The sequence below is a fragment of the Euleptes europaea genome, chromosome 1 (assembly GCF_029931775.1).
Source record: "Euleptes europaea isolate rEulEur1 chromosome 1, rEulEur1.hap1, whole genome shotgun sequence".
Lineage (NCBI taxonomy): Eukaryota > Metazoa > Chordata > Lepidosauria > Squamata > Sphaerodactylidae > Euleptes > Euleptes europaea.
The window spans coordinates 177910710-177922615 of NC_079312.1; the positions used below are offsets into that span (position 1 = coordinate 177910710).

An 11906-nucleotide genomic window follows, 5' to 3' on the forward strand; every position below is an offset into this window, starting at 1 on the left:
CCCAACCGGTTACGGTCTTAGAGATCTGCTGACGTGGCTCGTTTCCAGAGCTGCAAGGTCTCCAGCCCCCATGGGGCAGAATCGATTCCTGTGGTCGAAGAGCTAAGCGAAGGGAGGGAGCTGTCCCCATCCTCGTCCTACAGTTTCAGGCAACCTGACCGGACGTTGCATTGGAGGTCTCCTTAAGGCAATTTCTAGAGTCTGCTGATGTTCTTGGGTTCTAGATATGCTGACGTTTGTGGATCCTGTTGCTCTGAAACCATCCAGGGAAAAAAAAAACATTTTAGGGAGAGAGCAACTCACCACTGAGAAGTGGGTTCCTGACCTGGGAAAACGTTTGTTCATTCCATGCTATGGTAAGTCTTCCAGTAAGCTGGATATCATTCTAGAACCAGAAGTCCTAGCCACAAAGTATTCATGTGTAAGAAAAGCATGGACCTTCATTTCTAACATCCGGTCTACAGAACGGGAAACATTCAACATTAACATGGACGCCACCAGAAACCGGCAGCTTCCAGAACTGACACGGCCCATTTGGCATCCTTAATTTAATCTGGACTGTTCAATGCATGGTGTCCAAGAAAAAAACGCTATTCAAGAAACAATGGTCTCCAGAAATTGTACAGGGCTCTCCAGGAGAGGGGCAGGGAGGGTCTTTGGTTACTTCTATGGCCGTGCCAGCTCATTTGCGAGATCGGTAGGTACGAAGCGTCACTCGGGACGCCTCAAAGGACAAAGGCAAGTTGAACCTTCTCCAGAAGCGGCTGCCAGTCCCGAAAGACGGGCCTCCCTCTCAGGCGTGAGGTATTCCGTCGGGCCTACTGAGCTCTGCCGCCGGGGTGGCAGGTAGGACCGAAGAGTAGAGGACGACAACCAGCCAGCCCCTTCCGCCCCTACGTCGGGTCCAGCTCGAAGACGCTGTCATCGGTGGGGGAGGTAAAGAAGCTCTGGCCGGAGGCGGCGGGGCGTCGGCTTCCCCGGTTGAGCCCCAGGGACTTCTCAAAGTCCAGCAGTTGCCCCATGAAGTTGAAGTTGGGCGAGATGTTGGACTTCTTGCGCTTCACCAGGTCGTAGGCGTCGTTGAGGGACAGGTGGAGCTTCTGCATGAGGTAGGCGACAGTGACGGTGACCGAGCGGCTGATCCCAGCCAAGCAGTGCACCAGGATGCCGCAGTTCCGAGACAGGGCCTCATCTGGGGAGAGACAAGAGAAATATGGAGGGGGTGAATTCTAGTGGGAGCCAGCATGGTGTAGTGGTTAAGAGCGGTAGTTTGGAGAGGTGGACTCTGATCTGGAATACGGGTTTGATTCCCCCACTCCTCCACATGAGCGGCGGAGGCTAATCTGGTGAACCGGGTTGGTTTCCCAGCTCCTCCATATGAAGCCAGCTGGGTGACCTTGGGCTAGTCACACCTCTCTCAGCCCCACCTACCTCCCAGGGTGTCTGTTGTGGGGACGGGAAGGGAAGGTGATTGCAAGCTGGTTTGATTCTTCCTTAAGTGGTAGAGAAAGTCGGCATATAAAAACCAACTCTTCGTCTTCTTCTAGTAGCGGCCCTGTAGCGGGGTACATGGGATAGAGAAGGACACCACTGCGGGGAAGCAGGAGGCCAAAAATGGGCGAGGTCCAGATAGAAAAGAAGCGTGGTTTGAAAGCTCAGCTTAAAGGCAGGGGTATGCGTATTCTCGCGGGGGTTCTGCGAGAAATTGCTAGGGGTCCCGTGAGAAATAGTGATGAATAGGCTAATCACTTGTAAATCATATGTAAATCCATATGTTATCGTATGTAGGAGTTCCCTGAGACATGACTATTATTTCAAGGGTTCCACAAGGGTAAAAAGGGTTCCGCAAGAAATAGTGATGAACAGGCTAATCACACATAAATTATATGCAATCGTATGTAGGGGTTCCCTAAGACATGACTATTATTTCAAGGGTTCCACAAGGGTAAAAAGTAGGGCTGTTGATTTGGTTCGGTCTGAACCGAAAAACAGCCGAATTTCCCACAATTCGGCGGTTTTTCGGTTTGGACCGAACTCAAAAAAGGGGGAAACCGGGGAGCCGAATTAGCCGAGTTTGGGGTGTTCCCGAATAAATTCGGCAAATTCGGCCACTTTAAACTGATCTGCGCCTTCCAGCTGGAAGGCGCAGATCAGTTTCTCCCCCCCCCCGCGCACCTCCAGGGAGCTTCCCTAGAGGCGCGGGGGGGGGGGCTTTAAATAGATCTATGCCTCCTGGCCGGGAGGCACAGATCTGTTTGAAGACCCCCCGCGCGCGCCTCCAGGGAACTTCCCTGGAGCACGGGGGTCTTCAAACCCCTCTGCGCTCTCTGCGCAGAGAGTGCAGAGGCGCTTGACAGCCCCCCGCCTGCCTTCCCGGGAGTCCCGGGAGTGGGGGGCGGGGGGTCTTTAAACCCCTCTGAGCTCTCTGCGCAGACAGCGCAGAGGGGCTTGACAGCCTCCCGCCTGCCTTCCCGGGAGTCCCGGGAGGGGGGGCGGGGGTCTTTAAACCCCTCTGCGTGGCCTGCACAGACAGCGCAGAGGGGCTTGTTTAAAGGGCTTCCCTGAAGGCGCGTGGGGGGCCCTTTAAACAGATCTGCGCCTCCCAGCTGGAAGCCCCGTGAAGGCGCGCGGGGGGCCGAATTTCCCCCCGAACTCCGGATCCCCCCGAATTTCCGGGGATCCAAAGTGGGGGAGTTCGGACTTCGGCACGGCCCGAATAAAAACGGGCTGAATTTTGCCGAAGCCGAACTATACCGAATTTTTTTTTCAACAGCCCTAGTAAAAAGGGTTCAGCGAGAAATAGTGATGAATAGGATAATCACACGTAAATCATATGTAACTGTATGTAGGGGTTCCCTGAGACATGACTATTATTTCAAGGGTTCAGCGAGAAATAGTGATGAATAGGATAATCACACGTAAATCATATGTAATTGTATGTAGGGGTTCCCTAAGACATGACTATTATTTCAAGGGTTCCACAAGGGTAAAAAGGGTTCAGCGAGAAATAGTGATGAAAAGGATAATAACACGTAAATCGTATGTAGGGGTTCCCTGAGACATGACTATTATTTCAAGGGTTCCACAAGGGTAAAAAGAGTTCCGTGAGAAATAGTGATGAATAAGGTAATCACACATAAATCATACATAATCGTTTGTAGGGGTTCCCTGAGACATGACTATTATTTCAAGGGTTCTACAAGGGTAAAAAGGTTGAGAAATGTGGCTACAGAGAGCGGGGTGGGGAATCCTCAGAACTTTGAATTTAACAGTACTAAATGCGGAAGGGCGGTGGACTCGTGAGCAGGGGAGGAAAAATGAGTATTGCTGACGAGGGTTTGGGTCTCTAGCCCTGCTTCAACTGCTCGCTTTACTGCTTACATGGCTTTTAAAAAATTCAGATGAATGTAACATCGGCTAATGTCACGCGACTTTTGCGTAACTCGACGTACTGAACGGCACAAATGTTCTCTCGGAATGACACGTTTTGTGGCCGGTTGCGCATTGTTAAAAACTCCTGCCAAGATCCTTGTCAATCCCGGGAGAGTCCACATGGAGGACGGGCTCCAGACTCCCCGCCACCCCCCAGCTTGACAAATGTGAAATCAGCAACGGCTGTTCGCACAATGGGGAAAGTCGATGGCTATACACGTGCTCCCCCAGTGGGGGAAATAGCGGCTCCCTGGGGCTGTTTCATGTTGGGAAAACAGTGCGGAGAGGGTGGGGGGGCCAAGCCCTAATCTTAGATGGGCTTGCGTGCCTTGGAAATTGACCCCCACCATGGAACTTCAGGTGCGCTCCTGACCCAAAACGCTTTGGAACAGCTTTAAAGTGTGAATTGGCCCCAATAGATAACCACCCTGTGCTTGTCTTTTCTCCTCCCAACCTGGGGTTTAAACTAGCCCTGGGGAGGCATTCCCAATTGAAGAAACGGCACAGGAGGGGAGATTTAACCACCTCTTACCAGCACTGCAGTCTCATGAACACATGAAGCTGCCTTATACTGAATCAGACCCTTGGTCCATCAAAGTCAGTATTGTCTACCCAGACCAGCAGCGGCTCTCCAGGGTCTCAGGCAGGGGTCTTTCCCATCACCTACTTGCTTGGTCCCTTTAACTGGCGATGCCAGGGATTGAACCTGGGACCTTCTGCATGCCAAGCAGATGCTCTCCCACTGACCCACAGCCCCTCCCAAGTTCGATCCAAGTTCCACCCCTCCAGATGCATTTTACAGCTGGGTTTATCAATCCCCTAAGAGCAAGTACAGTTTAGGCCTCCCACAGATTTTATTCAGGATGGCATCCAATTAATTCTAGTTCTCTTGCCCAATCAGGTGACTTTTAATTTTGCTAGCCTTGGTTTGTAAATCTATTCCTTGTAAGGTCAGTTTCGATTTTATCTGGCATAATAGCCACAAATACATTTTTTGTTATTATTAGTTTTTCTGCCAACTGGCAAGTTTGAATTATTAATGGTGTAGTGGTTAAGAGCGGTGGCCTGCAGCGATAGACTCTGATCTGGTGAACCGGATTTGTTTCCCTGCTCCTCCACATGAAGCCAGCTGGGTGACCTTGGGCTAGTCACAGTTCTATTAAGAGCTCTCTAAGCCCCACCCATCTCACAGAGTGTCCGTTGTGTGGAGGGGAAGGGAAGGTGGATTGTAAGCCGGGTTGAGTCTCCCTTAAGTGGTCGAGAAAATCGGACTATAAAAAACAACTCTTCTTATTCTGTTAGCGGTTTTATGTATTTTATTGCCTTGAGAGTGGAAACTAATAAATGTTTTAAATAAATAAGGCAGTGGTGAAGGTGGTGGTGGTGGGAAGTCCCAATCTGTATGTATACTCAGAATGGGGGGGGGGGGGAAGGTTAGAATCATAGAGTTGGAAAGGACCACCAGGGTCATCTAGTCCAACCCCCTGCACAATGCAGGGAATTCACAACTACTTCCCCCCCCACACCCCCAGTGACCCCTCCTCCATGCCCAGAAGATGGCCAAGATCCCCTCCCTCTCATGATCTGCCCAAGGTCACAGAATCAGCATTGCTGACAGGTGGCCATCTAGCCTCTACTGAAAAACCTCCAGGGAAGGAGAGGCTCTCCACCTCCCGAGGAAGCCTGTTCCACTGAGGAACCGCTCTAACTGTTGGAAAATTCTTCCTAATGTCTAGACGGGAACTCTTTTGATTTAATTTCAACCCATTGGTTCCGGTCCGACCTTCTGGGGCAACAGAAAACAACTTGGCAACATCCTCCATATGGCAGCCCTAAGCACAGAAGCTGCTAGCAACACCGGCCTGAGACCGAGAATGGTCAGGATCGCTCTCCCTTTCCTGGCAACTCACCAATGAACTCGATGGCTTCGGGGAAGAACTGCGAGAGGTTCTGGCTCCAGTGGTCCGAGATGGGGATCTGCTTGTAGTGGAAATCACCATTCTTCTCAAAGAGGTTGGGCAGGTTGGGCGTCACATTGAGGATGTAGTGGATCCCCAGCTTGGCCAGCGTGTCCTTGTTGGCGGAGTCGCGGGCGCTGCCCAGGTAGAGGTTGGGCAGGATCTGTACGGGGAAGGAGGGGGGGCTGGCCCCCTCTGACTCCATGCCGCTGCTCAGGGGCTCCGACTCGGCGTCTGAGCAGTCCGAGCTGAGGCTCAAGCCCCCCAGCCCCACGACGGAGGCCGCCACGGGCACGGGCGAGCTGCTGGCACTGGCTGGGTCCAGGTTGGTCTCACAAAGGTGCGGGCACTCGGCCTGGAACTTGCTGAAGCCTCCTGTGGGGAGGACAGAACCCAAAGATGAAACATGAACATAAGAACATAAGGAAAGGCCCTGCTGGATCAGACCCAGGCCCAACAAGTCCAGCAGTCTGTTAACACAGCGGCCAACCAGGGGCCTCTGGGAAGCCCACAAGCAAGACGACTGCAGCAGCAGTATCCTGCCTGCGTTCCACAGCACCTAATAGGCATGCTCCTCTGATGCTGGAGAGAATAGGTAAGCATCATGACCAGTATCCGTTTGGACTAGTAGCCATGGATAGCCCCATCCTCCATAAGAAAATAAGACCAAGGCCATGCCGGATCCGACCAAGGCCCATCAAGTCCAGCAGTCTGTTCACACAGTGGCCAACCAGGTGCCTCTGGGAAGCCCACAAGCAAGACAACTGCAGCAGCACCATCCTGCCTGTGTTCCTCAGCACCTAGTATAATAGGCGTGCTCCTCTGAGACTGGAAAGGATAGGTATGCATCATGACTAGTATTCATTTTGACTAGTAGCCATGGATAGCCCCATGCTCCATAAGAACATAAGAAAAGCCCTGCTGGATCAGACCAAGGCCCATCAAGTCCAGCAGTCTGTTCACACACAGTATAAGAAGAGTTGGTTTTTATATGCCAACTTTCTCCACCACTTAAGGAAGACTCAAACCGGCTTACAATCACGTTCCCTTCCCCTCCCCACAACAGACACCCTGTGAGGTAGGTGGGAATGAGAGAGCTCTAGCAGAGCTCTGACTAGCCCAAGGTCACCCAGATGGCTTCGTGTGTAAGAGCGGGGAAACCAACCCGGTTCACCAGATTAGCCTCCGCCCGCTCATGCGGAGGAGTGGGGAATCAAACCCGGTTCTCCAGATCAGATTCCACCGCTCCAAACCACCGCTCTTAACCACTACACCACGGTGGCTCTCACACTGGTAGCCAACCAGGTGCCTCTAGAAAGCCCACAAGCAATACAACTGCAGCAGCATTATCCTGCCTGTGTTCCACAGGTCCTAATATAATAGGCCTGCTCCTCTGATCCTGGAGAGAATAGGTATGCATCATGACTAGTATTAATTTTGACTATTAGCCGTGAATAACCCTTTCCTCCATGAACATGTCCACTCCCCTCTTCAAGCCGTCCAAGTTGGCAGTCATCGCCACCGCCATTCCACAATTTAACCATGCGTTGTGTGAAAAAATACTCCCTTTTATCTGTTTTGAATCTCTCGCCCTCCAACTTTAGCAGATGTTCTAGTATTACGGGAGAGGGAGAAAAACTTCTCCCTGTCCACTCTCTCCAAACCATGCATAATTTTCTAGACCTCTATCATGTCTCCCCTTATTCGCCTTCTTTCCAAGCTGAACAGCCCTATGCTTTGCAGATCCTTGTCCACAACCACTGCAAAATTTTCTCGAGTACCCCCTTCCGGCGACTAAGATTTTGACAAGTATCGCCTACGCCGCTTTCACACCTCTCTTTGCGAGGGTGAGAAACTAACTCCCCCCCCCCCGTCTTAAATGAAAGGTGATGTTTTCAGGATAATGAATTCTGTGCACCAGACACAGCCAGGACCCTACCCTGACACTCTGGGTACAACCCCTTCGCCCCATCCCACCAGACTGCACCCCCTGGTCTATGAGGCCCCATTTCCTAACTCTCAGACGCCACCCCTTGAGTGTCCAGCTCAGAACTTTAGGGGGGCCTGGCAAACCTATTTCACCAAGACGAAACAAAGAGGGGGGAAAGACCCAACCTGAAAATAAAGTTGGGTACCCAAGAGGGATGTATACTATAAGGAATGTATAAGGAAGTCCGACGAAAGGCTGTACCTGCTTTTCGTGTCCTTGACAGCGGCACAAGAAGCAGGTGCAGCCTTTTGTATCTTTGCACCCCCGTGTGGCCCAGGACTTCACCTGTTGAATTTCTTGCTTTTGCAAAGGGAACAAGAGGCACAACAGACTCAGCAGCAGTGCCCTGTGTGATGGAAGACGCTTGGGCGTTGTGAGAATTAGAAATCCGCGTGGATTTCGCCAGGCTCTGGGCCTGGAAGACAAGGCCGAGCCTAGAACCTCCCCCTTTGCATCTCTAAGTGCCGAAGAAGAGTTGGTTTTTATACGCCGACTTTCTCTACCACTTAAGGGAGACTCAAACCGGCTTACAATCGCCTTTCCTTCCCCTCCCCACAACAGACACCCTGTGAAGTAGGTGGGGCTGAGAGAGCTCTAAGAGAAATGTGACTAGCCCAAGGTCACCCAGCTGGCTTCATGTGGAAGAGTGGGGAAACCAACCTGGTTCACCAGATTTGCGTCCGCTGCTCAAGTGGAGGAGTGGGGAATGAAACCTGGATCTCCAGATCAGAGTCCGCCGCTCCAAACCACCGCTTTTAACTACTACGCCACGAAGGAGAACTGTCATAAAAATCTACCAGTCAAACTGAACAAATTCTTCCATGGTACCTTAAAAATGTTTTTACGTGGTGATCTCATTTTAACATCAAAGTCATCAAGCTTTGAATACATGAATCTGCCTTCTACTGAACCAGACCTTCGGTCAATCAAAGCCAGTACTGTCTACTCAGACTGGTAAGGGCTCTCCAGGGTCTCAGGTGGAGGTCTTTCACATCACCTACTTGCCTGGTCCCTTTAACTGGAGATGCTGGGGATTGAACCTGGGACCATCTGCATGCCAAGCAGAGGCTCTGCACTGAGCCCCCCCCCCCAACACATGAAGCTGCCTTATACTGAACCAGACCCTTGGTCCATCCAAGTCAGTATTGTCTACTCAGACAGTCAGCAGATCTTCAGGATCTCAGGCAGAGAGGTCTTTCACGTCACCCACTTGCCTGGTCCCTTTAACTGGAGATGCCGGGGATTGAACCTGGGACCTTCTGCATGCCAAGCAGAGGCTCTTCCACTGAGCCACAGCCCCGCCCCTAAAATGGCCACTTTGGCAATTGGACTTTGTGGCATTGAAGTCCCTCCCCACCCCAAACCCCGCCCTCCTCAGGCTCCGCCCTCAAAATCTCCAGGTATTTCCCAACCCGGAGCTGGCAACCCTAGACAGAGCGCAGTTCAAATCCTGGAAGATCTCCAGGCCCCACCTGGTTTTTTTTTTGGCAACCCTACCGCCCCCATACACCTACCCTGAAGGTAGTAAGCCAGGCATCCTTCCTCTTGGAGCTTCTGCAGCAAGGTCATCAGCACCGGCTCCTCGACGTCCTCCTCCGGGTCCCTCACGGGGGAGAGGTGGAGCGTCCCCTCATCGTACAGCAACACGGTGTCCCCCCCGAGTCCGCACGGCGGCCCGGGGAGCAGCGCCCTGACCGAGAGGTTCCCCTTGCGGAGGCGGCGGAGCAGGAGGCCCGGGAGGGCCACGCTCAGGGCCCGCTCCACATGGGACGAGTCGTACAGCTCCCGGCTGCGGCAGTCGAGGATGTGCAGACGGGGGGAAGGGGAGGCCAGCTCCGCCCGCAGCCACGCCGTGGGCTTGCCCAGGTCTTCCATGCGGCTGCGAGCCACCGTCCGGAGGGTCAGAATCAGCGCATTGAGCCCCCCGCCCGGATCTCCCGGTTGTCCTAGGCAAAAGGATGCAATCGGCGGTATCAAAAGCGACGCCTGCCGCCTCCCGCGATTCCACTCTTCCGGGGCTCGTGGCGGGAATCCATAGGGGCACAATTTTCAAGGAGGCTGTCCCAAATGTAGGACCCCAAATCCCGACGGAACTCGGTCCCGGAGTCGTCTCTACGTCACGTTGCAAACGCAGACTGGCTCGTCTTACCCATTGCAAGGGGACGGCTCTCGCTAGACAGGTAGCTGGCGGGCACTGTGGGTTATTAGAAAGGAACTTTGCATAGAAAGGATCTTTCGGGGAGAAGGACGGGAGCCGGCTTCCCCAAAACCAAACAGTGCAGTTATAAAGGACGGGCTGGATCGTGGGGGCTTATGGCCCCAAGGAAAAACATTTCTGAAACTGGCTGTTCTTTGGAAAAAAAGCTGCTTCCCAGACACCTCTGTTGGGACCCGTGTTCTCGGTATGCCTTTCTGGTACGGTTCACCCGCTGTCAATGCGTAGGAAGGATCCCCTACTTTAGAGGTAGCTGCCGCCTACCAAATTAGGCCGGGTAGGGCAGAATTCACGCCGGACGATCCGCGTCGATCGATCTGGCTTTGTTCGCCTGAAGGGGTCGAGGCCAAGCTTCCGAGGTTGTTGCCCTGAGTTCGAGGAGGGTTCTGCCGGCTGAGAAGCACCCAGTTCGTGGCCCTCAGAAAATCCTTATGGTCCCTCCCGCCCGTCGCCCTACCCAAAACCACTGGAGAGGACGTGCTGAAGCAGAGGCCGGGGGAGAGCCGGGTCCGTCAGAAGCAGGCATCCAGGTGGAAAATGGCAGGAGAGGGCCTGGAAGCGAGAGATGCCCCCTTGGCCCGGGTGCTGGGTGCGAGGTCTCAGGGTCCCGGAGAACATGAGAACGCACGCATGGCTTTGGGATCTGTTGCCGGACCAACCTGCAGCGGGAAAGCAAAAGAGGAGAGTGAGGTTGGAGAGAGAGAGAGAGAGAGAAAGAGAGGAGGAAGGCAACGGGAAAGAGGGGAAGTGCGCGTTCCCTTCCTGGCACCTTAGCCTGTCCCCCCCTCATCCTGGCTAGATGCTGACGGGACTTCCTGGCAACTGGAGTGAAGACGGCATCAACTGCCGAGAGAGCCGGATGACAACATTGGCTGTGTACACACTCCCTCCCCTCCCCTGGGCTTCTCAACCCAGAGGTTTGGGGGCTCAAAGCTGCCCAGCATCCTGCGCCCTGGAACTCTTTTATTCCCAGTTCCACACATCCACAAGCTGTGATTAGTCTTTTTTTTTGGGGGGGGGGTGCCTTGTAACAGACCCAGACAACCTTCCTTTGGCTCTAGAATCCAGCTCAAAAATTTAAGAGACAGACTCATTTTTCAGGATCAGATTTGGGTTTTTTTTAAGGAAGAAGAAGGGTTTGTTTTTATATGCCGACTTTCTCTACCACTTAAGGAAGAAGAAGAGTTTATTTTTATATGCTGACTTTCTCTACCACTTAAGGGAGACTCAAACCGGCTTCCAGTCACCTTCCCTTTCCCACAACAGACACCCTGTGAGGTAGGTGGGGCTGAGAGAGCGTGACTAGCCCAAGGTCGCTCAGCTGGATTCATGTGAAGGAGTGGGGAATCCTCTCCAGATTAGAGTCCGCTGCTCAGGTGTAGGAGTGTGGAAACCAACCCGGTTCACCAGGTTAGCCTCCGCTGCTCATGTGTAGGAGTGCAGAACCAAACCCGGTTCTCCAAATCCGGTCCACCACTCCTAACCACCGTTCTTAACTACTACACCATGCTGGTTCTCCACAGGTTCCCTGTTCCCTCTAAAGAGCACCCTAGAGAACAGGGAACCTAAGGGTTGAGCTGAGAACTAAAAATTCTTCACAAAAATATTTATATGTTTATTAGGTGCACATTAGGTGTAATGGATAAAAACACTGAGCCTGGACTGAAGGCTGCAAACCGTTACAAAAATAATCAGCACCGTTGATGGTATGTAAAATATAAATGACCGTCCGATAGACCATACGCATTTCGGACTATTGGGCCTTCCTCGGTGGTCAAATTGCAGAAAACGTGATTATTCAAAAAGACATCCGGAAAATTCATTTTGTATCTAACCTGCTTTCTATGCTGGCTTGGAAAATCATAGGCCTGGTAAATAACAGACTAGAACGTGCCCTCCAGATGACAGAAACACGTTTCGCCGAAGCTTCATCAGCCTGTATGCTTCATCAATTAAGTGCAGACCGCAGAGGGTTCAAAGGCAATTGTTGCATCGCACAATCGTGTGCTTTACCAAGCCTATGGTGATTTTTCAAGACTCAGAGGCAAGGCTCAGCGTTTTTCGTGTCATTTACCAGCTGAGTTTATCGGCCACTGCTGAGTGGTCTTAGACTCCTTTGTGGACCACTTCTGGTTGCTCCGTTTGCAGATTACCTGTTCATCGGCTGGATGTTTCTTATTTGTGGCTATTAGTATTGTGCTTTTGTTAGTAATTGCTTACTTTGGTATGTGTATCATTATATTCTTGATTCTGAGCCGGCGGGCTGTTTTTTGCTTGTTTACTTCCTGGAGGTTGGCAGCCCTAGTATCGT

The 11906-nt window shown here is 52.3% G+C and overlaps 1 protein-coding gene across 1 annotated transcript; it reads right to left on the bottom strand.

Annotated features, from left to right (window-relative positions):
- Positions 1-893: 893 nt before the first annotated feature.
- DUSP9 (dual specificity phosphatase 9) lies at positions 894-9269 on the bottom strand. Its single transcript, XM_056862117.1, has 3 exons — positions 8895-9269; positions 5343-5765; positions 894-1192 (listed from the first exon to the last, which is right to left on the bottom strand). The coding sequence occupies exons 1-3, from the start codon at positions 9253-9255 to the stop codon at positions 894-896; spliced, it is 1083 nt and encodes a 360-aa protein (XP_056718095.1). The 5' UTR covers positions 9256-9269.
- Between the last annotated feature and the right edge of the window lie 2637 nt (positions 9270-11906).